General features: G+C 35.0%; 2 protein-coding genes across 13 annotated transcripts; both read left to right on the forward strand.

The window, feature by feature from the left end:
* Positions 1 to 440: 440 nt before the first annotated feature.
* On the forward strand, positions 441 to 3264 carry LOC102668444 (uncharacterized). Of its 6 annotated transcripts, none has more exons than XM_006605562.3 (5): positions 1351 to 1472; positions 2030 to 2106; positions 2202 to 2264; positions 2333 to 2434; positions 2962 to 3264. In XM_006605562.3, the coding sequence occupies exons 1-5, from the start codon at positions 1397 to 1399 to the stop codon at positions 3091 to 3093; spliced, it is 450 nt and encodes a 149-aa protein (XP_006605625.1). In that variant the 5' UTR covers positions 1351 to 1396; the 3' UTR covers positions 3094 to 3264. The 6 variants fall into 6 exon arrangements, 4 of the variants coding, with proteins under 4 accessions (XP_006605625.1, XP_006605626.1, XP_014627868.1 ...); XM_006605563.3 differs by having other exon boundaries at positions 2202 to 2231; positions 2962 to 3193; XM_014772382.2 differs by having other exon boundaries at positions 2208 to 2264; positions 2962 to 3193.
* Positions 3265 to 7706: 4442 nt separating this feature from the next.
* On the forward strand, positions 7707 to 19415 carry LOC100818068 (RINT1-like protein MAG2L). 7 transcript variants are annotated; one of them, XM_041013086.1, is made up of 8 exons: positions 7707 to 8124; positions 8199 to 8297; positions 13333 to 13469; positions 13572 to 16096; positions 16190 to 16272; positions 18078 to 18287; positions 18479 to 19137; positions 19229 to 19415. In XM_041013086.1, the coding sequence occupies exons 1-4, from the start codon at positions 7818 to 7820 to the stop codon at positions 15534 to 15536; spliced, it is 2508 nt and encodes an 835-aa protein (XP_040869020.1). In that variant the 5' UTR covers positions 7707 to 7817; the 3' UTR covers positions 15537 to 16096; positions 16190 to 16272; positions 18078 to 18287; positions 18479 to 19137; positions 19229 to 19415. The 7 variants fall into 7 exon arrangements, with proteins under 7 accessions (XP_040869020.1, XP_006605622.1, XP_006605623.1 ...); XM_006605559.4 differs by lacking the exons at positions 18078 to 18287; positions 18479 to 19137; positions 19229 to 19415 and having other exon boundaries at positions 7707 to 8115; positions 16190 to 16647; XM_006605560.4 differs by lacking the exons at positions 18078 to 18287; positions 18479 to 19137; positions 19229 to 19415 and having other exon boundaries at positions 7707 to 8115; positions 13351 to 13469; positions 16190 to 16646.
* Positions 19416 to 27056: the final 7641 nt, after the last annotated feature.

A 27056-nucleotide genomic window follows, 5' to 3' on the forward strand; every position in this document is an offset into this window, starting at 1 on the left:
AAAAAAATTATTTTTGAATAAAATTAATTTTGTAAAGTTTATTTCAGTTAAAATTGATTTTAAAGTTATATGATTTATATTTAAATGTAAAATTAAGTTAGAAATAAAGCTCAATATAAAATTTTATATCAAATACAGAAATTTCAATTCAAAATCAATTATAAAATCAGTATCAATTTTGAATCTTTTTTCAACATGGACATGCGGGTAAACATGCAAAAATTGCAACTTGTAAAGCCCATCCCAAGAAGTCTGAATTTCAAGTGTCCATTTTTAGGAAGCCTACACCTATCCCGCATAGCCCACACGAGATTTAGCGGGTTGACCTACATTTGAAAAAAACAAAAAAAACAATAATACCATAAAATTAAAATTTTAAGTGTAAAATTTGATCCATTTTAAAAAATAACTATGAATCGTCAGATAAAAAAATTATTTATCCAAAATGGTAACATAATTTGTATTTTAAGTCCCACTTCAAAAGCATTTTTTTACATCATATTTGCTTATCTATATCATATATTATAAAAGAGAAGTATAGGAAAATTACTATTGTGCCCGTGCTCCAACTGATGACACCTGTCTATTTTATTGGCTTTTTGGTCATTTTATGCCCCTCCAGCTTGGTCTTGGTTTTGTGCCACGTTTTCTGTCACATTGAGTGTTTAGCTTTGGTCACTTCTGTTGGTGATGCACGTGGCTTTTTCTTCAGCGTTTTTCGGTCATTTCCGTACCAACTTCAAACCTGCTTCCTTCATTTGTGTCATTTCCCCACCAATTTGCTTCCTCCGTTTCCATTCTTTCTTCTTCATTTTGGTGTCCTCTTCAGTTCTACTTTTTTCTTTTGTTTTCGGTTGAGTTTTAGAGCTATTAAGGGCTTCCATCTTCATTCTATTTTTTGCGATTTTGGTTTGGGTTCTTTTTCTTTGATTGGTCTGATTTTTTGTGGTTTTTTTTTTTTTGGAACAGGCTATAGTGACAATAACGGCTTTGGCAAAGAAGTTGTTGGAGAAGTTAAGAGGAAGATAGTGGTTTTTCTATTTTGATTTTATTAAAACGGTGTCTATGTTTTTTTTTGTCTGATTTTTTGTGGTTTTTTTAGATGCTTCGTTGCTATTTTTTCCTTAAACTTATATTTCTGATATTGTTCAGAGTTTTACGGGATAGTCTACGAGGTAAGCTATAATTTTTATGCATTTTCCTCCATGCTTAATTATCTGGATTTGCATGTAAACTCTCCACCTCACAATATCTTTTTGCGATTTTTATTTGGATCAGGGTGTCTGTGGCTCAGTGATATTTCGGGTTCAATCGCTTACATTTGCTTGATGGAGAGGTCACTATTGACACAATTACGATACTCTTCTCTTTTTTTTTTCTTTTTCTAAAGTGGTTGATGATTACTGTTTTTTTCCCTCACTTCTGGCTCCCGTTGTGTATTGTCTCTCATCCACTCCCTATCATTGGAATTTGTAACTATTCTAACTGTATTGTAATTTCATTCTTACGATTCTCGCTAAATGTTATTGTCTCCTATACACTCATAGAATCATTGACCCCATATAATTAAATTCCTAGGTTCAAAGTTCAAACAGTTATTTCCTAATGGCATTTTGCATTTTTCGCTTTTGATCCACGGGCTTGAGGTTCCATGACTTTTCTTTCTCATGGGTCTTCTCAAGTTCCTTTTTTAATTGATTTGTAGCTTAGACTTCCCAATTTGCTTTTGACTTCATGTTCTGTTTTCAATGTGAGTTGAGTTATCTGAGGATGCATGCAAAGAAGTCAATACAATCCTTTGCACTTTCTCTTTAGGATTCAATCCATGTGCTTAAATATATTTTGATTCTGATTTCTAAATAGATGTTCGGTGTGAATGATTTGTTTTCTTGCTTAAATATATTTAAGCACCAGTTATGTGTGTGTTTAGGATTCAATTCATGTGCTCCTGAATAGATGTTTGGTTGTTCATTGCTAGGGTGATTTGTTTCCGTCATATCCATCACTTTTGTTGGGTATTGCAATGCAGGGTTTGTTGTGGCCATTTGGATTGTTGTTGTGCTTTTCAACTCCAATGATATTCTAAGGAAACAAAGTGCGTTGAAGGTGTGATGGTACTCATGGTTGAAGCAATGTGTTGTTGTTGTTAGTGTATGAAATTTAGAATTTGTGCTGTTTATAAGTGTGTGTGGTTTTGGCAGGTGCAGAGGGAGAGGAAGATGCTGGTTTTGGTTGGGATTTCTGTTGGGTTCACACTTTATGTGGTTGGTGTCTACTGGTGGTATCAAAATGATGATCTAATGTATCCATTGATCATGCTTTTATTTTGTAGGAGTCGTTGGGTCTTATGGCGCTTTCTCCGGCTTTGACAATTATGCTGGGTTTTGTGATTTATGAAAATAGAACAAGTGGGTTGTATATTGAAAAGAAGCAGGTTAAACAACTGTTTGTCCCGTTTTTTGCCCCTTTTGTTGACTTTATGCTAATTAATAGTATAATTTTTCTTCCGAAATTGTTATCATTAATACATGTTTTGAGCTAAAAAAATTTCAATCTGATCATAATATATATATATATATATATATATATATATTAATATACAATTATTGGTGTTAGTTGTAGTGTCAACTGTTAGATAAGTAGTGTTAATTAGTTCGTTATTGATTGTCAGAATTGTTTGGTTATTAGAATTGTTATAACTTCGGGATATTAGGATATATAAATGAGACTGCAGGAAGAAAAATCATTAGTTCATCATTCAGAAAAGAAAATCAAGGATCTTTAGATCTTCAAAGGCAGAAATTTACATTACTTTGATTATGATAAAGACCATTTTATCATCTTAGTCGTGTGCTCTTTGCTCATAAATCAACTTCTATTTTTAGTACTACATGGTCTCATGTTAATAAGTACTAGCTGAGAATGGTGCCATTTGTTTTCAATGTTGAAATCACTATGCAGGTAAAGTTCAAAGGTGACACGGAAGAACTCACTCTTGATGGAAGTGTTGATTGGCATGGTCGCCCTATAATTAGAGCCAAATCTAGCAGATGGGTTATTGGAACCATCGTTCTATGTATGTTCCAAAAATAAATAGTAGGGATTTTTTTTTCCTTTTTACTATATTTTATTATTGAGTATTATTGCATTCAAATTCAATCATATGTAATGTATAAACTTGGCCTTCTCCTGTTTTGCATCTTTTAAATGTAGCAATAAAACATTCTTACTAATATCATAGTGAAAAAAAAGTTGATCTTCTTTTAATTTATAATAATCCTTAGCTACAATTGTACATAAAATTTCCCTAATCTATTAATTTGAAAAGTATCACTTTCCAAGATTGTAAATGTCCTTGCACTGGCAAGCTAGCTAGATAGATTCTTATTATTGATTTAAGCTTAGAGTGATTCACATCAATTGTGTGAGAGTGGGAGAGATACGTCTAAGTATATAGTTGCTGATGATAAAGGTAACTCGTGGCAGAAGTTGGAGCACTAGAAGTTTCATGAACCTGTGTCCAGCTAGCGGAGATTTTGATGAAATGAATGATATATACATATCTTAGATATATAGCTTATCGATCCTAGGAATTGAAAGAACTCTAGAACTAGCTTTTAGAATGGTCCATAAACAAACAACCTCTCTTGAAGTCATCTTATCATCAGTTTTCATCATGTAGAAATGGACACAACTTAAATGCAAGAACCTCGTGCTCCATTCAATTTTAAAAATAAAAAAACAGAGATTTTAATTTTGTTGTGGGCTAACTCCTACTACTCCACCTTCCTATTACTGCACCCAAAAGACCCCTCATTTTTGCAAGTGTTTTTGTCTTTACCAAGTTGCAAGCTTTGGTTCAATTTAGCATTGAGAGAGAGGAGAGTGAAAAGGAAGAAGAACTGAAGAAGGAGAAGGGGTAAAGCAGAAACACAAACAAAAGCTAGGGGAGCGTGAAAGCCAGTGCGAACGGGTCGCTGTTGGGGAAAAAAGCAAAACACGTGTAGCTATTTTAATTTTTTTAAAATTCCAACTTTGTCAACTACATGCGTATTTTCTTTTTCCTCTTACTATAGGGGCTTTTATTTTTGTGGTGGCATTGGTTAGCCAATTGTTGATAAATATTTTAATGTATTTTGTTGATAAATTGTTGATAAATATTGATATTGGTTGTAAATAAAATATTTTTTTAGCACACATTATATTAAAAAAATACTAGGAAAGTTAAGAAATAATTTCTTTTAATGATTATCCCTCAATTTTCTCTTTCTTAGTTATTAGGAAAAGAAGAACAAGAGCAACATATAGATGTTGGATGCAGTACTCACTAATTACTTGTGTTGCCTTTTTAAATAGGATTAGATCATGAACCATGCATTATTTTCTTCTCATTATTATGAATGGCATGTCTTTATTTTTGTTTTTAAACATGTATGGCTGGTCCTTCTGTTGATTTTTACAACTGTGCAGCTTAAATTGTTGAACATAATTGCTACTATAAAAGATGATGGAACTGTAGAATTTGAAGTTCCTGTAGATGTTGAACCTGAGGCTATTTTCGCTCGATCCAAACAACTAAATCATGTTGTTGATGACTCACTTGATGAAACAGACTTTCATTACATCCCACCATTGAATAAAGTCATGCTTATTGTTGGTACACGAGGAGATTTGCAACCCTTTATTGCAATAGCCAAACGCATGCAAGTATAGAGGCATTTTCTTATTTCCCAATTTTCTTTTTGCCTGCTTCAATAAACACATGCACACAAGCATATCTGGAGATCTGTTGCCTTTTGTTTAGGTGACAAATGATTGCTTCTATAGAGACATTTTATTACGTTTTATATTTTCCATTTCTTACGTATCTGTTAGAATTAGAACCATTAATGAACCATTGTCCATGCACAAGGTAAGTTGGGCCAGTGCATGTTTAGCATAAGTTAGCATGGGCCAGAGCATTGTCCAGGCTTCAAGTGCAAAGTACTTGTGTGAGGGGGCATTTTATATCTATAACCATTCACGAGTCTTCCCCTAAATAGTTTAAACTTTTGGAAAGGTCGATTCTTGACAGTATGCATGCACACATGTTATTTTTTTATTATGAAAAATGTTCAACTAAGAAAATTCAAGCAAATCAATAGAAAAGAAATATTACAAATATGTGATTCCATGTTTGGTACTGCTCTTTCACTTGGCTCTTATATTTGTGGTTGCTATATTTCTGCTATATTTTTGGTTTCTTTTGTGGCTTCCCATTTCTTTCATTTACTAATGGCCATTTTCTATTTTCTGCTGAAAATATTATCATTGAATTAATGCATTTTTTAGTTTATTAATTGTGGGAGGAAAGTATATGAATTGAATTTGTATTAAGTTATTTTCATATTCAAAGTTGAGTTTTTTTTTCAATTAATTCTTTCTTTATGTGCAGGACTATGGTATATGAATTGAATTTGTATTAAGTTATATGAATTGAATCTAGGAAGAAGGTAGTTGATTTTTGTTTTTTCCTTTCTTAACTTTTATCTTTAGTTGGATTAGAATTTGGTCATTTAATGTGATATAACTTATCACCTTTGAATTTATATTTTCTTTTGAAAACAATTTCTTACCAACATATTTCGTATCATTTAGTATTGCTTTGCTATTAAAGATTAAAAGCAAATTTTATTATTTATAGTATTAACATCAATGGATGGGAAATGATGATAGCACTTGGTTTCATGGTTGCAACAAGGTAAGGACACCCTTAACCTTTTTATGGTTGTAATCATTGTTTTTGTTATTACCTACCAAATATATATATATATATATATATATATATATATATATATATATATATATATAAAAGAAATCACAAAAAAATCAATTAGTTGTCATTTAATTTTCTATTTGTTTTTTGTTTGTTGCTGAATATTAATTTTATATTTCTAAGTTTGCTGTGTTAGAGTGATAAATGAACTTAGAAGAGGAACCTCACAAGCTGCAAAGTTATCTATAGTTGTGACAGTGCTTACATCATTGGCAACTGGGTTTATCTTATTTGTTCTTTTTTTTTTTTTTAAGAGAAAAAAGTAGCTTATCTCTTTACTTCAGACGAAGATGTGGGTACTACTGTGGGAGATTTGTTTTGTAGTTTTTGTTTGCTGCCCCTCCAGTAGATATTGATGTTGTTCGTGAGCCTTTTTCTCGATGTCTATTTTATGGAAACAATGTCATTTCTGGTGCCATTATTCCTACTTCGGCGGCTATAGGTTTGCATTTTTGTGTATTTGACTTTAACTCTATTTTGCTGTTAATCAACATTTGCAAAGTCATTTACCAAATATGTGCACGGGTTGCAGACTAGTTTTATAATAAATATGGATTGTATCATCATTTACCAACCATTGAATCATATAGAAAGTATTTAAATTAGTTTCTTTTACCTCTAACTTATTATTTAGGTTTAATTTGGTTTTCTAATTTTTTTGGGGTTCAATTTGATCCTCTAATTTTAAAAATCAAATTGAACCCAAAAAAATTAGAAGACCAAATTAAACCTAAATAATGGTCACATGTAACTAAATTTTGTAATGGTTTAAACTCATTTAGTGACGGTTTTAAACCGCTACAAAGTGTGATTTCTAATAATTTAAATTGCAGAGCCAAATTGATTTGATGTAAAAAAATTAGAGAAATAAATTGAACATAAAAAATTAAAGGACAAAATTAAATTTAAAAAACAAATTAGATGACTAAAAAACTTATTTAAATAAAAGTGGAGTTACAGGTGGCCCTTATTTAGTGGACAAGCATGAGATATGTAACCTAACCCTTAGTCAAAACATAACATTTTATAATTTTGTAGGGACGAAAATTTTTGTAGAGATTAAACAATAATTTGGATAATTTTACAGGGACAAACATATTTTAGTCTAATATTTATCAATAAATATTTTAAAATAAAAAGCAAAATTAAGTTTTTCATATCCAAAACATATATATTTCTTAGATTATTACGTGACATTCATTTTTTTCCAATTAAATACCTAAAAAAAATTATTTTCATTTTATCACTTGTAACAAATAATGTGACAAACGAAGTGTCATGTCATCACGTCTTATATTGTCACAAAAACATCTCATTGTGACGTCGACAATCTTTAATGACGTGATAATGACATGTGAATGACGTGATGATATGATACTTTTTGTATCACGTTATTCCTCAAACAGGAAGGAATTAACATGTAGTAAAATGAAACTATTTTTTTCACATAGATATTTGACAAAAAAATAAATTTAGGTAGGAATATAAAAATGATCCATATTTTTCAGGTATGCAAAAACTTATTTAAATTAATATGAAAAATAATTTTTTAGTTAACAAATGACAATGGAAAATTTTATCAAAATAATTAATTTAATTTTAGATAAAATGATAAATGATAAATTTTATAATTTCAGATAAAATGATAAATGATAAATTTAATTCAGGTGATAATATCATAACGAGATGTTTGTGACACGATGTGATCTTGTAACACCTTGTCTATCACATAATCATTTAACGAAAGATGATTAATGATATATACTAAAATGAAATTAATTTTTTTTAAGTATTTAATTTTAAAAAATAAATGTTAAACAGTAATATGAAAATTTAATTAAGTGAATTTTAACAAAAGTTAATTTTTATTTTATTTTATAAAAGAGCCCAACTAGTCCGAACCAACGTTGAAAAACCAGTCCGTCACTTCCCTTCACCCCAAAAAGACTGCTACTACACATCACTGCACACTCACAATCATACTAACAGCACGTTACTAACAATGGAGCCACCTCCTCCTTCTCCTCCTCTTCCCCGTTTGCCAAACACCGCCGATCTCACGCCCCAACACTTAGCGTTTCTGGATCAACACTTCCGAACCAAACGCGACCTATCTCGCGAATCTTTTAATCTCCCTCTCTCCTCCTCGCTCTCTCAACTGTGCTCCGAACTCGAGTCCCGGCTCCTCCAACACCTCACGAAACGCACCGTTTCGTGGATCTCTCGCTCCTTCAGCGCCAAATCCTCGCTCCAGCGTCTCTCCCTCGCACTTCAAAATCTCTCCCTCCGCACTTCTCCACGTATAAAAAGTAAATATTTATGTATTTTTTTTTCTATTTTTGTTTTTTTATAATTTTTTTGGGATGTTTTGTTTTGTGTTCAGAGGGGATTGGTTCGAAGAGGTTTCAGTGGGTGTTGAGTGAGGGGATTCCTCGATTGGCGAGCGAAATGAACCGAATTGAGTCTCTTCGGTGTTATCTTGGTGAGTTTGTTTTGGAATCTCTGTAACTATATGTGTTTTTTTTTTGCTTCGTTTATTTTTTGCTTTTATTTTTTGGTGGCTTCAACTTGTGTCATGTCATTGTGTGTGTATGTGTGGGGTTTCAATTTGAGTTTTCTTTTATTGTTTTTGTTTTTGTTATGCTTTGGTGGATGTTTATTATTATTATTATTATCTGAATAAGGGTTATACACTCACAATTGGATTTGGATGACAATGTAAAACGGTTAAAGGTATTAAACTCTATTCTTATTATTATTATTGCTGTTCTTTTAGTTGTTTTTTCCTCGGAAATGTTGCATGGAATTGCCACCAAATGCAAAATTAGTTGGTTGATTGATTGGCATGTTAGTATGATTTTTGTGATCAGGAATGAGCTTGTTGTTTTCATTAAACATGGTGGACCTATGTATGCTCGAGAGTGTGCAAATGCACTTCCTAACTTTTGCGAAAATTATAAATAAATCTCTTGAATTTTATATTTTGTCCCTTCTAATTTTATATATTTGAACTCATCGTCCCCTAATTTTTGTATTTTCAAGTATAAGGTATGTAATTATTTGATTAGATATTTTAATATTTTATGATTTTAACATTTATGCCTTTATTTTCATATTATGATAAAAATTATTATTGATTTTGTATTTTTTTTAATAATAAATTGCCCCATTGACTTAGGTCCTGGATTTGCCACTCATACATTTTATTTTGGTCACAAGAGCTAAAATCTAAAACAACTGTTTGATGAAATGAAGATATTTATTTTTGTCTCTTTTTTTGCAGTAGGATTTGTTTGTTATGCTCTTCTTTACATCAATTTCTTTGATGTATTTATGTTTGGATGGATAGACGAAGCATGGATGTATGTGTGTATGTATGTGGATATCATACATGGTAATATTGCATATTTGCCATTGTTGTCAATAGTGGATCGCAGAAAATTGCAAAAAGCTGAAAATCCGCTACAGAATATAGTGGATAGCGTCACAGCCAAATAGTAGTCACAGCCAAATAGTAGAAGCCGCATAGCGGTTTATACATATATATATATAACAAGCTAGACAAACATTAACATAATATTATCTCAAAAGTTAAATTGTTCAAGACAAAAATATGTTCATTCTCCTCTGCTCCTTCCCCAATATAATCAAAAAAAGCTAAAAGCTAATTTGCCATACAAGTCCTAGAGAGGCACATAATCAAAATAAGCTAAAAGCTAATTAGCTAAACAAGGCCCAATAAGGCATATAATAAATAAAAGCTACAAGCATCAAGAAAAAATCTATTCATTCTGCTCTGCCCCTTCCCCAATATAATCATAATCCTCATTGTCTTGTAATGGGGCATGCCGTTCAACTTCTTTTGAGTCCCCAAAATCAATGCCTTGTAACTCCTTTTCAGATTCTTCCAAGACTGCATTATCTTCAACTTCTATCATTTGCTCTTTTTCTCTAAGGGATGAAGATCTCTCACTTGGCCTCTTTTTGTGTTAGGTATAGCATCTTCAACACCAAGGGGTTCCTTTCTCTTTTTAGTCCTTTGCGTAGTATATGTCATTGGCTGTCCAATTCCCGAAGCCTAAAAAAAATACATCCCAAGGAAGGCAATCATTATTTTCATCCTCAAACACCCTCTCATTCCCAGCATCATCATCATCATCATAACCACCATCCATTTGCCCCATAAGCCACTCGTTGCATTCATCAATGTCATTGAGTGAAATTGGATCAATTTCGTTTCTATAATTGTATCTTTTAACCAATGCTTGATTATATTTGGCATACACCAAGTTGTTTAGTCTTTTGTGTTGAAGCTTATTCCTTTTCTTAGAATGAATCTGTAACACATATTAGGAAAAAAAATTATGAGCAAATAAGAATAGAAAATATTAACTAATAACTATTAATATAATTACTTGTTCAAAGATACTCCAATTGCGTTCACATCCTGACGCACTACATGTCAAACTCAAAATCTTTATTTCCAACTGTTGCAAATTTGGAGTTGGCAATCCACATGATTGCCACCATGGTGCTACAAAAGTCGAATCCAAAGAAATGTTATGCTACGATAATGAATGTAACACTCTAAACTTCTAAAGAATTAAGAAAACTATTTTTTCACCTGGTGAGACAATGCTCCTTTGTTGAATTGCAAATTTTGCCCCAACATACTACCACCCATTTTATAAATGGGTAGCTCTGTAAGAATCTTCTGTCTCACTGCTTGATCAGGCACCAATTTTTCAATGCATACATACAATCTATTTACCACCTCAAAATCAAATTCCATAGAAGGATTGCTGAAGAACAAATCTGGGTTTAGAAAGTGATCAGCTGCATGCAAGGGGCGATGAAGTTGGCAAGTCCACCTACTGTCAGTAATTTCAAACACTTGCTTATACTTGCTTTCATTATTTTCAAATGACTTCATTATAGCTTCTTTAGCCTTCTCCATTGCCTCATAAATATAACCCATGGCTGGTTTTTTCTCACTGTCAACAAGGTGCAGCACCTTGACAAGTGGAGCCATCACCTTAAGTATATAGAGCACATTATTCCAAAAAGCTGGCATAAGTACAGTTTTTGTTGCTTCCTTCCCTTTGGCTTCCTTGGACAATTTATTTTTTGTCCAATCATCTGATACAAAAATCTTTCTAAGATTGCCTTTCTCCTTATGGAGCCTTTCTAATGTGAGGAAGGATGTAGCAAACCTAGTAATTGCGTGCCTCACCAATTCTCTTTTGTTGGTGAAGAACCTCAACAATCTCAAAGTACTTGAATGCCTATAGATGAAGCCAACAAGGGATATTGCTCTTTGAATTGTCTTCTTTATCAATGGCAACTTACCAATGTCTTCCAACATCAAATCTATGCAGTGGGCTGCACAAGGAGTCCAATATAAATGTGACCTCTTTTGTTCAAGTAATTTACCTGCCAAAACATAGTTGCTTCCATTGTATGTTATAACTTGGACAACCTTTTCCTCCTCAATCTCTTCCACAATAGAGTCCAACAACTCAAATATATTTTCACCAGATTTCACAAAATTGGATGCATCAATTGTTGTATAGAAAAGGAATAATCAAAACGGACAATTCATCAAGAAGTTAATGATACATCTCTGTTTTCTGTCTGTCCATGCATCAGACATAATTGAACATCCAAATCTTCCCCATTGCTCCTTATGGTCTTTCAACAAAATTTCTGTATTCTCTAATTCCTTGGTAAGAAGTGGAACTCTTATCTCATGATAAGAAGGAGGCCTCAAATTTGGCCCAAAGGCTCCCACACTTGTAAGCATTTCGTGAAAGCTTTGCAGCTTGACTAGGTTGAAATACAAGCCAGCTTGGTACCAAAATCGAGCTATGTATTGATGAACCCTTGCAGTAGCCTCCTTGTCACATGACTGCCTTATGCTTTCTTATCTTAATTTCTCGTTTTTCTTTTTCTTTTTTTTTTTCAATTGCAGATTCTGGATTTCTGAAAAAAAGATCAATAAGGCCCTTTGAAGTGTTTTTCTTTCCAGCGGTGCTTTTCCTTGATGCAATATTTGCAAACCCTTCATCAAGAGCTCTTTCTTCATCGCTATCACCATAGTCTTCAAGAAAATGTTGACACATCCCTTTAAATGTTTCACACTCTTGCTTCTTCTTATCCTTAAAATATCCCCATAGTTCTTCTGTAACTTCTATGGGACAATTGGCACAAGCTGCAACATTCCCTGGCTTTGCCATCAAGTGTTCTTTTGCTCTAGTAATTCCACCTTTTGTAACCTTGCCACAAAAATTGCACACACAACTATTTCCTTGTCCTCGAGTACAATATTTCCATCCAGGATTGGTGCTAGGAGGATTTGATGATCCCTTATTTTGCCATACTGTTATTTTTAAAAAAAATCAGAATAATAAGAAGGTCGGCTATAAGACTTATGACATGGACAAAGAAAAAGGGGGAGTATTAAACCAAAGAAAGAAAAAAAAGTTGTTACCTTTAAAAAATCAAAGGCACCAGACAAAGAAGGCTGGAAAATTTTTGTAGGAAAGGGTTTACGTGGTGACTAAGAATTAGAGGAGGGAAAGGTTGAAGGGTTTACATTGTGACTAAGAATTAGAGGAGGGAAGGGTTGAAGGGCTTACATTATGACTAAGAATCAGAGGAGGAAAGGGTTTACATGGTGACTATAGAATGATCTTGAAAACTGAAAAGTTGCATGAAGTAGAAGTGGAAATGCTAAGAGGTTCTAGAATGGTTTGGAAAACTGAAAAGTTGCATGAAGTAGAAGTCAAAATGCTATTGTTGGGCCTATTAGAAGAAAACCCAAGTCTATAAGTAAAAGTAAAAACATAAAATTTGACTTTGATGTTTTAAAAACCAATAAAGTAAATTTTTAAAAATCCTTGTGACTATTGCACGTGAGTTTTAACAAAGCCAAAAACCTTGTCTGCAAGACCAAAACAACTCTGAAGTGCTGTGCAGATGCGACCCGAATATTCAGTCAGCACCTGACCCGGTCTCCTTTCTTTCAAAATGATGAACCAATGAACCCTAAATGTCGTCGATGCAGTTTCTCTCTAGATTCAACCTTGTTGGAAACCAACAACGCAACAGCCGCGACGCAATGAGATTCCACGACATGTAAGCCGCCTGTGATTGCAATTTTTGCAGAGTCTGCAATGCGACGCCATTGCGATTGCATTTTCCCTAAAAACTACTTCACTTTAGTGTGATAGCGCCGCAATATCTGCTATTTGACAACAACGGGTGGCACCATAGTTGCCATAGTGGAATGGCGTGGCAAATTTTTGCCAGCTTCCATAGGCGATTTGTGAAGGGAGGCCCACCATGGCATGTTTATATGGCAGAATTTTGGCCTTCCACCATCTGCCATTGATAACACTGATATTTTCATTGCATCTTCTCCTGTATTAAGTTATGTTTGGTAAATGGTGATTCATGATTGTAGTCTGCTTATGCCTCTGATTTTGTCGTGTATCTTGACCTAGCTTGCTGTAAAGTTTACCTTATTGTCTCAGAAACTGCTGTACAGTTGGAAGCTCTGGTTGGGGATCTTGAAGATGCTGCTCTCTTTGTCATTGCTCGCCACACAGGGAATATGTTTTCATTGAAGCTCTCGATTTCATCAAACTCTGAAGTAATTTTTGTTCCTTTTCTTTAGTTAGTTTATAAATGTAGGTTGGAATATTATATTAATAACTGATCATGGATTCTTATTCATGAATGTATTGTGCTGAAGGATGCTGCATCAAAACATGACAATTTGCTTCAGGCCATAAAAGCCATGAGTGATATTGAAGAAGTATTGGTTGGTGTTGTGAAGTTCCATCCTCAGTGGCATTGTCTCCTGAAGTCTGTTGACACTAGAGTAGATAAAATTTTATCTGTTCTCAGGCCACAAGCTTTTGCAGATCATCGGGCTTTTCTCGTTTCTCTTGGGTGGCCACCAAAACTGCTTCCATCAAAAAATGGAAGCGATCATATCACAAACCTACCTAATCCATTAGTTCTTATGCAAGAAGATAAGAGAAGAAATTACTCTCAAAGTTTTATAGCTCTTTGTGCTTTGCAGCATCTGCAAAATAGAAGGGAAGAAAGACAGCTTAATAGTAGTCTTATAAAAAGAGACACGCAGAATATACAGCTTTGGGCCATTGATGAATTAGTGTCTCCTATTGCGTCAAGGATGGAATACCATTTCACCAAATGGTCTGAGCAGCCAGAATATATGTTTGCTTTGGCATATAAAGTTATCAGAGATTTTATTACAGGAATAGATGATGTCTTGCAGCCACTTATTGACAAGGCCAGGCTTATCGGTTGTAGTGCAAAGGAGGCATGGGTCTCTGCAATGGTCCAAATGCTTTCTGTCTTTCTGGAAAAGAAAGTTTTTTTGTTGCTCACTGAAAGATACAAAGTAAAGCATTTGAAGCCTGATGTATCATCTTCATGGCTTCACCTTGTGGACCTTATCATTGCATTTGACAAAAAGATGCAATCCCTTCTCAATCTGGATACTTGTTTTTTGGCAGTGTCTGGAAGTTTTGAAGGGCTCTCAAGAGGCATGTCAGTTCTATCAATGTTTTGTAATAGGCCTGATTGGCTGAAGATCTGGGCAAAAATAGAGTTCAAAAATGCCTGGAAGAAACTTAAATCCGAACTGATAGAGGAGAAAGCATGGATGACTTCTAAGAAATGCATATCTGGGATTGACACTGAGCAAGAGTATCTGCTATTGACTGTCGAAGATCACAAAGCTCCACCTATTGCAGAGTTTTTTCTTAAAATTATCTGGGAGATGATTGAGCGCTGCCAAACTATGCCATCCAGTTTATTACGTGCACAATTTATTAGATTTACTGCAGGAAGATTCCTCTGGTATTTCTTTAAGCAATTACTTTTTCGGTTCAAGGCAACTGAATTATGTCCGGATAGTTCTGATGATGTTGCCATAGTTAGAGTGTGTGGGTTAATAAATGCTGCCAGATATATTTGGATTAAATTGCAAGAATGGAGTGATGCCGTGGATTTTTTGGAGATGAAAATTGCTGAAAATGATTCTAGCAAGCCCATACAAGATGATTCAATGGATAATGACTGCTTTTTTGAGGAAGAAATAAGAAGCTTGTCTGAAATGGAAACCAACTGGCTTATGGAAATTATTGCAGTTGTTCTTCGACAGTTTGAAGTGCTTTCTTGGAAATATGTTCAAAACAATGATAGTTTTGGGGATGAACAAGTTTATACAAATCCAGTAGAGGATGCTGATTTAATAGTCTCCAATGATTTTGTTGAAGCTTTAGATTCTTTAAAACGTTGGCTTCACACTATGAAGATAAGTCTCAATAAAAAGGATTTTTTGGATTTGTGGAGGAGCATTGCTGAGGGGCTAGATCATTACATTTCATGGAGCATTGTCAGAAGTGAGAATTGGTTCTTTAAGATGGGCGTCACTCAATTTGAAGCTGACATGCAAGCACTAATATTTATTTTTCAGCCTTATTGTGCTCGCCCACAAGCATTTTTTCCTTGTATTAATGAGATTCTTAAGCTTTTGAAACTGAAAAAAGAAGAGGAAAAGCTAATGCAAGCATTTTTGTCCAGGAATGAAAATGGATCAGAGTGTTTGCATCTTTATGGAATTTCTCATCTATCAGTTAATCAAATTCTTCAAGTTCTTAGATACAAAATTTGGGCTGGTTGATTTATACAATAAAGTGGTATTAGCCCTTGGGCAAGGAAAATAAATTTGCTTATAGTATACATAAAATATTGAAAAATGATAATGCACATATTCCATGCGTAATTGGATAAGCACATGAAACATTGAAACCTAGAGACTCAAAGACCGGTGAATGTTGGGATATGAGAAGTTGAGAATTATGATGCAGAGGGGCAATTCACAATTGCTATTCTGCAGTGAGCTCTCCCCCCTCTTCCACTGTTTCTTGCTTTGTCCGGGAGCAGTGAGATATCAACATGTAAAGTTATCGACATTTCAGAAACACCATTATTTATTGAAAAAAAAAATCATCGTGTCTCTGATCTCCATAAATAAAACAGAGCTCTGAAATCACTGAATGTGCTATGGACTTCTTGTTTCTTCTTAGCTAAATAAGGCTCTTGACAAAGCAAGGATTTTTTTTAGCTTTGCAGCACTCCCATAATGTCATTAGCTCAAAGGAAAACAGTTGTAGTGAGAAAATTGTATTTAACGGCAAAATCAATTACCAGCTGCAAAATCTCAGCTCTTAGTTTTTGAATGTTAGTGAATTATGTTTATTTTTCTTTGCTATTTTGTTTGATGCATTTTTAATGATTTATTTTTGTTTTAACTTTTAATTTTGGAAATTGTAGACGGGATGGATTCAGCAGAAAATTCAAAAGATGTCGAACAAAAACTTCTTGATTGACCAAGGAAATGAAGTATGAATATGTTGGTGAGTCAAGAGGTTGCTCAGTTTGAGACATTGTTTCAAAATTCAAACAATTTGTTTTTTTATTATCATGTTTTCTTTTCTTTGTATAACTCTTTAGTCAGTTCATGCTAGAATGTTCCTTGGCACGACGGTAAGGTTGCTATTTTATGACCTGGAAGTCATGGGTTCAGATATTAGAATAGCCTCTTTGCTTGTGACAATGTGATTGCGTATATCTGCCCTCTCCTAACCCCACCTCTTTGCTTTTAGTGCTAGAATATTAGCTCTTGGTCAGGTACAACAATATTGTGGCCTTGTGGGTGACTTTCCGACCATTGGAATGTCACTGCCAAGTAGAACTTGACTAAGAATATCTTTAATGGAAAAATCTATTTTTGATTCTTGGATCAGTTTTTGTGGGTCCTATAATATCACATAGGATATAAGAATATTTTTCTTTTTTCGGTCTGGTGGTAAATCTCAATTTAGGTTTTTGAATAATTTTGTGGTTTCACATTTAAAATTAGTTAAGAAAAGAGACAGCAAAAAAATATTATTTTTAAAAAAAGAAGAGTTCGTGAGGGTTCTTCTCCTAGAACTCAATATCCAACATGGAGAACTATTGAATAAAAATAATGATAGATTTGATAGATAGGGATTTTTGAGTTCAAGAACTCCATTAAAGATGCTTTAAGGTTATTGTGGCTTTGGGAGTTGGAGTCATCCTTGATTAATTCCTTTTTGGCTAGGAAAGTGCAGTTTGGTGCATTTCCTTTGGCTTTTCTGGTGTTCTCTTTGAAGGTAAGTTATTTGGGGCAATTGCTTCGCGCACTAAATAAAAATGCTTGTGCATCCAACAATTTATGTGAAGTTGCAAAAATGCCCTTCACTTAAAAATTTTAAAATCGTTTCTCTCCTCTCCCTCTTCTCTCCCACACCCTACGCTGTTGGTGCGCCCCCTTCACCTTTGTTTTCGCTTCCTCTTCTCGCACCGTCAACCCCTGCTGTTGGTGTCTCTGATTGTTGTTGTCACTCCTCATCGTGAGTGCCTTCCTTTTTTTCGTTGATGTTGTGTCTGTGTTTTAGGATTGGAATGTCGTATACTGCATACGAATGAATTATACTAATTGTCAATTTGTATAATTTTTTATTTTTTTAATTTAATATTTAATAAAATAATAATTGAATTAAAATTTTTAATTAAAAATAAATTAATATTTTGTTGTAAAAATATTTTTTTAATAAATAAATATTTTTGTATATTTTTTATGTATTTATATTTAATTAATTATATTTGTTTTTTGAAGTTGGTTTTTAATAAACAATTTAAGAATTTTTTATTTAAAAATGAATATATAAGTATTATTGTTATTTATTTATTTTTAAAATATAAGTAATTTATTTATATTTTGTATTTAAGTAATTTATTTTTTATTGATATATTTGTATATATATTATTACATTCATAGTATTAAATATTTATATAAATAGTGTTTGGAAGTATAAAATTAAAATTTCATCATTTGTTTAAAAATATTTAAAGGTATTGAGATACTAATTTGTTAAAAAAATGAAATAGTCATTTATTAGAAATAAAAACAAATTTGTACTTAGATTTTGATCATTAATTTAAGTTTACTAGAATTAGTGGTGTGAAGTCTATAAATTTGAAAAAATAATTTCTATATTCATTTATGAATATATAAAAGTAATAAAAAATTTATTTAAAAAATAAGAAAATTTTTATTTATGAATTATTAAATAATAATTGATTGAAGTATTATTTGAGTGATGGAATTAATTGTTATTACTATTTAAATGTGCAGATTATGTTTTGAACCAGATGATTGCGTCAGACTTTAGGCAGAGTTATAGAAAGAGCCTTAAGGATAAAAGTTACTGGTGATGCAGATGAAGCCCCTCAGCAGTGAAGCCTGACAACATATGCACATATGTAACGGGCAGTTGCACGTGTTGCTGAGGATGTCGAGCATATGGATCATGCAACTGACGAGGTCCATGACTAGTCTGAGGAGGTAGTTGTTGATGTAATTGCTGATGCCTAGGGTTTTTCAGGCGGACCCCATGATACATAAGTTTTGATGGACTATGTTCATCATGTGGCGGTCACAGTTTGGAATGAAGAGATATTTATTTATTTTAAATATATAATATTTTCATTACTATTATTTATTGAAGTTGAAATGATTTATATTTTTATTTTCAGGAACGTCCTGAGTTGAAGTTGTCCTCCTACAGAAGAAAGATAGAAAAAATTGGAAGGTCTATTCCAGAGATTGAAGACATAGTGACTGCCACAGGATTAAGTCCTCTGATTAAATGTTCCTTGGACATTGGTGATAGGAGACTTATATATGCTTTTGCGGAGAGGTGACATAAGGAAACTAGTAGTTTCCATCTTCCGGTACGAGATGTGACTATCACTCTCAATGATGTGGCATCGTTGCTACATCTGCCCATTATAGGCACCTTCCATTGCTTTGAGGCTCTTCATGTAGACCAAGCAGTGGACTTGTTAGTTGACTTGCTTGAAGTCAGTTCACAAGAAGCAAGAGAAGAGACATTTCAATGCCATGGGGTATATGTTCGACTATTTTGGCTGAGAGACATTTATCGTCGCAAATGTGACGTAGGATAGTGGACTGTAACAACTCGAGCATATCTTTTGCATCTACTAGGTTGCACACTTTTTGCTAACAAGAGTGCCACACACATGCATGTGATATTCTTGGATGCATTTCGTGGCCTCAGCAAACTGAAAGCTAGGCATGGGGAGCTACTGCACTGGTCCATATGTATGAGAATTCGAATGATGTGTCAAAGAAAAGCGCTAGACAACTTGTAGAATATATCAAACTTTTGCAGGTATTTATAATTTATTTTAAATTTAATTTTTATTTTTGTAGTTTATATTGATTAAACATATGAATTTTCTTTGTTTTTTAAATATGTGCAGTGTTAGATCTACGAGCATTTTACCACTGTTGCTTCTTCTATTGCTGTTGAGCATTATCATGAGAGGAAACCACGTGCTTGTCATTGGAAGTCTAGGAAGGCATTACCAAAGTCAGCGTATCGTAAGCGGTTAGATAGATTGACATTCGATGTTTTGTGCTAGATTCCTTATGGTGACCATGTTAATCGATGAATACGACTAACATTTGTGTATAAAACTTGTGTAAATTGTATCAAACTTCCCTAATTTATGGTTATTTTGTAGTGTTATAAGTACTTTCTGTTAAGTATAGGTAATAAATACTTAGTACTTCCATTTTGTGTGTTTAATAATCATTTTCTCTCAATTTCAGGTTAATTAGGCAACTTTGAAAAATGTTGTTTTTCACCTTCTCGCTAAGCCAATCTGTTGGCTTAGCGAGCGTCTGCTAAGCGCAACACTCATTGGCTAAGCGCGAGGAAGAATCTGGAAGAAGATGAGCTGTACAGGTTCGCTGAGCACACCGCTTTATCTCACAAAGCACACCACTTCAGTCCATCCGCTGAGCGAGAAACGCACGCGCTAAGCCAAAATTCACTAATGTGCGCTAAGCGGTTTAGAATTGCGCTAAGCACACGAGCACGAACAAGGCCACCTATTTAAGTCTGAAATCAGATTTTGTGAAGGGAGTTTGGGCTGAGAGCTGAAGCTTTGCATGTCTAGTGATTCTAGAGAGAGAAAGGTCCAAGTTCCAGAGAGTCTTGAGAGATTTTGCTGTGTGAAGATCTGCAGAGACCAGAGCTTGAAGCGATAGCCGTTCTGAGAGCTTGAGATGAGTTTGTGAGTGGTTGTGAGATCCTAGAGGTGAAGGAGACATCCTCACCACTTGTATTTTTGCAATCTTTCATCTTGTTCTTCTCTTTGTTGTAAAAGCGGCTTCCTGGTTATGGAAAGTTAAAATCCTCTATTGGATCGTTCCTGTAGGTACTTGATGTAAATATCTTTCTATCTATTTAATGATGTTTTGTGTGTTCTCTATGCTATCAGCTTTTCATTCTAGTGTGCCTTTACCTTAATCACGTAGATGCATGCTTTGTTAGGGTCATTCAACAGTGGAAACTGGTCTGATTCTGATGACCTTGATAGGATAGGGCTAAGTTGTTGTACTATCACGAGGAATCGGGGTGCCATAATTTAGTTGTAGTATGTTTGTCTTAATGCGGTCCTGGTTGAGTTTAGTCTAACATGAGGAATCTGAGGAGGATGCTTGATCAGGATTAGGCTAATCTATCATGAGGAATCGGGGTTTAGCATCTCAGGAGATACCATAGGAACACATGAGCATTGTTAGGTAGAAAATATCCTTTTAGCACCAGGCACCTATTAGGAAGACTAACGCGATTTTTACTTGTTTTTACACATCATTTCTCTCGTGTGATTTTCCTTTTTGCATAGATAGTTTACATACATGTTCATATTCACACTTAGATTTTCACACCAAACACCTATTCACTGAAATAGCTTACCAAGTAGCACAAGTTCCCCGAGAGTTCGATACTCGGTTGTTACTGTTTTATACTACATGTGCGATCTAGTGCACTTGCAGGAAGCAAATAAGTTTTTCGCGCCGTTGTTGGGGAACTTCTTTTTATTTGGAAAGTTAGTTCAGTTTTAGGTATCTATTCTTTATCCTTTTATTACTTGAGAATACTTGTTTTTGTTTATGTTTGTTTTCCTCTTGACTTGGTGACTGTTGCTCTTGTTAGTGCTTTGTATGCATAGTAAATCCAATGCAGATGATTTAGTTTCATGAGATTTGGAGCTTTTTAAGGGGTGAAATGAATATCTTGACAACACACGATCAAGGGTGGGAACAGGAGTTAAGTCCTTACAATCAATATGAAGAAGAAAGAACTCCTAATCTTGAAGGTGTGTTTGAGGAATTCATGGCATACCATGCTAGCTCAAAAGCCAATCAAAATTCAATGGAAAATCATGAAATTCATTTTGGCAAGAGCTACTCAATAGAAAAATTTCAAGGGGGACCAGAGTTACAACCTTACTATCAAAATGAAGCAGAAAGAGGTTCCAATCTGGATAAATTGTTAATGCAATTCAAGAAAACAACTAAATCAACTCAACGAGCACTTCAAAGTGTAGAAATCCAGGTTGGTGAGCTGGCAGAAGAAGTGACTCAATTTATGTCCAGACGAGAAAAATACTTTGTAGAGGTTGAAGCTCAAGAGGAAAGCCCTGTAAAAGAGCATGAGTCAAGAGAAAAAGATGAGGAACAAGCACAACAACAATGGGAGAAGTACTCAACAATAGAAAACAATCAAGAAAGTATTCTCCAAATCAATAACCTTCCTCATCAACGGATTGACAAGAAAAAAAGGCAAGGAGAGTACGAGGAAACCTTAAGTGCCATTCTTTCTTTAATCATTAACACCTTTCCTGAAATTATTTGGAATGTACTTCCAGACTACATGAAGTTCATGGAATTTCTAGCTAAAAGGCAAAACTGCAAGGAAGATGTGTTCTATGTGACTTTCATGCCACCTTGAAGGCATTAAGCTATGCGTCAAGCTAATGAGGTTGAAGAAGCGCTTCTTGGGAGGCAACCCAATTTTAATTTCTGTTATCTTTTTTTTTCATGCATTATATCATGTGGAACTTGCTATATAATCTGTACAGTGGAGTATATCATCTTATCCTTGAATGTTAGATATAAGGGTTTCAATTTGTTAAGAAAGGGACTGAAAAATGGATTAGAAAACATTTTCTGAAAAAAACAGTCCTTTCGCTAAGCGCATCTTTAGTCATGCGCTAAGCCGAGAGTCTAAAGTGCTTAGCGCCCAACCCTTGCATATGAGGCTGATTTGATCTGCTAAGCTGGCTAAGGCTGAGCTAAGCCAACTTCAATTCGATCTAAATTCGGCTAAGCTATAGTCTGATCGCTAAGCCCTAAGCACGAATCATTGCTGCCAAGCTCATTTCTTTGCGGCCAGAACTTGGGTTCATGAAGCTAAGCTCCAGTCATGGCGGCTAAGCTGAATTCCTTGCGATAATATGAGTGCTAAGCGAGTCCTTATCAGCTAAGCGCATGCTCCTCTGTACTTAAGATGCATCATTTTAGCTAAGTTGGCCAGAGCCTGGCTTAGCGAGAGTTATAGGTTTTTGATCTACAGATCTCACTCAGCGGTCCTTTTTGCGCGCTAAGCCAAGACGCTTGTTAAAAAAAAAACTTGAATTTCAAAGTTAGGCTAAGTGCACGGTGCCGCTAAGCGAGCATCTTCGAAAAATCAAACGTCACTTCAAGAAAGCAAAACGACTTATGTGAGTGTAATGGTAGTTACACTCACATTTGTTGGAATCTGCTGAACTGCCCGCATCTTCTCTCTCACACTCATTTTTCTGCATTTTCGCCTTCTTCTGCATCAAAGCATCAATGATAGAAGTAAGTTCCTTACTCCCTTCATTTATTTAAGATGTTGAACCTTAGGGTAGAGAACCATAGATTTTAGCTTTCAATCTTGAGGGTTCTCATGATTTTAGATTAGGTAAAAATTAGGACTTTATATATGATTATGCTATGTAGATATTTTCAATTGTCTTGCATGTTTGATAATGCCTTTTAGAGGCTTAAAAAGACAAAGAAACGAACTGCGTTTTCTATTTTTTTTCTTCTGGAAAACGCGATGAACTCGCTAAGCGAGCTTGCTGCGCTAAGCGGGTTCATCGTTATTCAGTGAAAATATGCATTTTCCAAATGAACTCGCTAAGCGCGCCTATCGCGCTAAGCGAGTTCATCTTGTGAGGATGAACACTCATCCTCCTGTTGAGATACTGGTGGGTAAGCGAGGCTGAATCGCTAAGCCAAGGTAACTTAGAAAATTTTGTGTTGAAAGCCTCGCGCTAAGCCGAGTCTACCTGAGCTAAGCACATTTCGTCACGGCAACTATTGGGCTAAGCAAGCTTGGCTGCAACTAAGTCAGTATGTTATGTTTCTGAGGGCGCGCTGAGCGAGCTGTATCCCGCTAAGCGCTTATTGTTAATTTTGGACTTTATTTCTGTTGTTAAACTTGAACAATTTTGGTCTAAGGAATTTTGAGTTCTTTTTAGTTACAGATGGCATCGAGAAAAAGAGCTAGAACGGAGGACATCCCTTCATCATCCACTCCAGTTCCTCCATCAATAACCGTAGGACAGGATGTCCAAAGCTCACAAACTTTAGTCCCTATGCTAGAAAGCTTATTCTGAGGACAATTTATTATCATGCACAACCTGCAAGAGTTGGCTCATAACAGACCAATCATACCTATGGAGCATTTTCTTGAGCAAGTAGCCTGGCCTGAAGCTCAACTTCCATTGGTGAGACCCAACGAGGCTGCTTCGCCTGAGCCCACACCTGTGCAGGTTGATCCAGAGCCAGCTGACCCACAATCTCTAGTGGTGAATCCACCTTCTTCTTCTGAGCTTGAAGTAGCTCCCTCATCTCCACCTTTGATTGTCATCTCTGATGCATCATCAGATGAAGCGGCTGCCCCTCCTGATTCACCAGCTGGAGAAACAGCTGACCCCTCTACTTCCCCAGTTGGAGGAATTGCTGATCTTTTTGATTCGTCATCTGGAGAAGTTGTTGCTCTCACTGATTCCCCAGTTTAGACACTGTTGATTCTTGATGACGCTTTTTTCTTTTTGGATCATTATTATTATAATTATGGTTTCAGTACAATATTTATTTTATGTTTATATACACTGTTAGTTTTATTTTTGGGTAGTTGGTTTGCTTATTCTGAAGCATATGGAACAGTTTAACTTGGTTTTTAATGATATGGCAGTGAAGCACCTTTATTGATTTGTGAAAATGGTAGTATGCTTTTATTTTGAATTGAATGCATGATTGTGATGGAGTGTGTGTTCCTTTTCATGAGTTTGAACAAGTGTGTATGTTAGACAAAGAAAGAACAAGAATGTGAACTTGCATTTAGAATTGTTAGTCAGTAGATAGATTGATTGAGAAAGAAAAGCCTGAACCAAAACCGGTGAGGGTGTGATCTTACACTGTTAGTGAACGACTAGCTGTGAGTAATAATCTTTGCATGAATCTCTAAATTTTGGAATGAAATGTATAAATGAGGACATGATGAAGGCCATGATTGTGCATATACAAGCCTTTTGACCAAAAAGCTTACCTTGAACGATAATTATATCCTTTGCACCCTTTTTGAGCTGAATGATATTGTCAAAAATTTGAACCCTGAACTTAAATAATTATCTCCAGATACCTTGTTTAGATTCTAGGAGAGCATATGGTTCAAGGAAAATTTACCCCAAATTTGGGGGAGTGGAACTAATCAGGATGCAAAGAAAGAGATAAAGCATCAGCACACACAACACATAAGTTGAGTATTAAAAAAAAAAGATAGAAGGAAAAGTGTGCTGATGTAACAAGGTCAAAAGCAAATGAAAGTGAAAATCTAGTAAGCAAGCTAAGCGCATGAAAAAGATCACTTAGATAAGTCTAGGATTTACGCTCTCTTAGAATCTAAACCTTTGAATCCTAGAAAAACCAATGAATTTTTCTACCCAAGCCTCACTACAAGCCTGGGAAAGTCCTTCTGATTCTGTTTATACATTTTTGACTTTATGGCATGAGATGAAGTGCAAAGATTGGACCTCTTGCTAGTTGTTATTAATGAATAGCTTAAACACTTGTGCTTAAGTGAAACAATAGCCGTGAGACTGTGGTTTAAGCTACTTTCCTTAATATCTGTCTTATGATTAACTTCATCTAATGGTACAACTTACATTTTATTCTTCTCTTTGAATAGCTGCATATTTTGTGAAAGACAAGTGATGAGTACATAATGTTTCATTTTTCTTATCATGCAATAAGTTGTTTTTGTTGCATACACCTTTGTACAAGATCACTGCATGTTATTTTCAATTGAGGACAAGTGAGTTGTTCTCTTTTTGCTTGAGGACAAACAAAACTGTAAATTTGGGGGAGTTGTTAGTCGATGAATATAACTAACATTTGTGTATAAAACCTGTGTAAATTGTATCAAACTTCCCCAGTTTATGGTTATTTTGTAGTGCTATATTTAATTTGTTAAGTATAGGTAATAAATACTTAGTACTTCCATTTTGTGTGTTTAATAATCATTTTCTCTCAATTTCAGGTTAATTAGGCAACTTTGAAAAATGTTGTTTTTCACCTTCTCGCTAAGCCAATCTGCTAGCTTAGCGAGCGTCTGCTAAGCGCAACACTCATTGGCTTAGCGCGAGGATGAATCTGGAAGAAGATGAGCTGTACAGGTTCGCTGAGCACACCGCTTTATCTCACAAAGCGCACCACTTCAGTCCATCCACTAAGCGAGAAACGCACGCGCTAAGCCAAAATTCACTAATGTGCGCTAAGTGGTTTAGAATTACACTACCCACACGAACACGAACAAGGCCACCTATTTAATCTTGAAATCAGATTTTGTGAAGGAAGTTTAGGCTGAGAGCTGAAGCTTTGCATGTCTAGTGATTCTAGAGAGAGAAAGGTCCAAGTTCTAGAGAGTCTTGAGAGATTTTGCTGTGTGAAGATCTGCAGAGACCAGAGCTAGAAGTGGAAGCCGTTCTGAGAGCTTGAGATGAGTTTGTGAGTGGTTATGAGATCCTAGAGGTGAAGAAGACATCCTCACCACTTGTATTTTTGCAATCTTTCATCTTGTTCTTCTCTTTGTTGTAAAAGAGGCTTCCTGGTTATGGAAAGCTAAAATCCTCTGTTGGATCTTCCCGATAGGTACTTGATGTAAATATCTTTCTATCTATTTAATGATGTTTTATGTGTTTTCTATGCTATCAACTTTTCATTCTAGCGTGACTTTACCTTGATCACGTAGATGCATACTTTGTTAGGGTCATTCAACAGTGGAAACTGGTCTGATTCTGATGACCTTGATAGGACAGGGCTAAGTTGTTGTACTATCACAAGGAATCGTGCCATAATTTAGTTGTAGTATGTTTGTCTTAATGCGGTCCTGGTTGAGTTTAGTCTAACAAGAGGAATCTGAGGAGGATGCTTGATCAAGATTAGGCTAAACTATCATGAGGAATCGGGGTTTAGCATCTCAGGAGACACCACGGGAACACATGAGCATTGTTAGATAGAAAATATCCTTTTAGCATCAGGCACCTATTAGGAAGACCAACGCGATTTTTACTTGTTTTTACACATCATTTCTCTCGCGTGATTTTCCTTTTTGCATAGATAGTTTACATACTTCTTCATATTCACACTTAGATTTTCACACCAGACACCTATTCACTGTAATAGCTTACCAAGTAACACAAGTTCCCCGAGAGTTCGATACTCGGTTCTTACTGTTTTATACTACTTGTGCAATCCGGTGCACTTGCCGGAAGCAAATAGACCACTGTTCATTTAGAGAGTTTGACTTGATCTCAATATTTTTCAGACATATCAAATGGGGTTCATCTATTGTCATACATCAACCAAAAAGGGTTGTGCGATAGTTTGGTTATATGCAGACCATTCCTCCACACCCTGCTGCTTGATCTTTATTTACAGAGGATATTGATGATAGATGAATTCAATTTTTTGAATACCTTGCATTGGTGGGTCAGATTTGTGTTGCTCCTGGATAGTGTGCATTGGACTACATGGAGTGGTTCTAATTCATATCTCGCCCCTTCATGAGTCCGACAGAGCCTGGGAATCCTCCTAGACATCCACCTGTGGTGCACGATGATACATTTATTGAACCAGACCTTCCTCAACAGTTGGTCTCTGCAACGGCTATGTCAAAACCACCTACAACTGCACCTGCTTATG

This window comes from Glycine max, chromosome 20 (genome assembly GCF_000004515.6).
Source record: "Glycine max cultivar Williams 82 chromosome 20, Glycine_max_v4.0, whole genome shotgun sequence".
In the NCBI taxonomy this organism is placed as follows: Eukaryota; Viridiplantae; Streptophyta; class Magnoliopsida; order Fabales; family Fabaceae; genus Glycine; species Glycine max.

What these genes read in the sequence shown, in the direction of transcription:
- LOC102668444 (XM_006605562.3), top strand. Translation starts at nt 1,397, where the DNA reads ATGATTACTGTTTTTTTCCCTCACTTCTGGCTCCCGTTGTGTATTGTC. An exon ending in GGAAACAAAGTGCGTTGAAG is followed by an intron (nt 2,107 to 2,201) that starts GTGTGATGGTAC and finishes TGGTTTTGGCAG; the next exon opens with GTGCAGAGGGAGAGGAAGAT. An exon ending in TTGGGTTCACACTTTATGTG is followed by an intron (nt 2,265 to 2,332) that starts GTTGGTGTCTAC and finishes TTTATTTTGTAG; the next exon opens with GAGTCGTTGGGTCTTATGGC.
- LOC100818068 (XM_041013086.1), top strand. Translation starts at nt 7,818, where the DNA reads ATGGAGCCACCTCCTCCTTCTCCTCCTCTTCCCCGTTTGCCAAACACC. An exon ending in GTCTCTTCGGTGTTATCTTG is followed by an intron (nt 8,298 to 13,332) that starts GTGAGTTTGTTT and finishes CTTGCTGTAAAG; the next exon opens with TTTACCTTATTGTCTCAGAA. An exon ending in CGATTTCATCAAACTCTGAA is followed by an intron (nt 13,470 to 13,571) that starts GTAATTTTTGTT and finishes ATTGTGCTGAAG; the next exon opens with GATGCTGCATCAAAACATGA.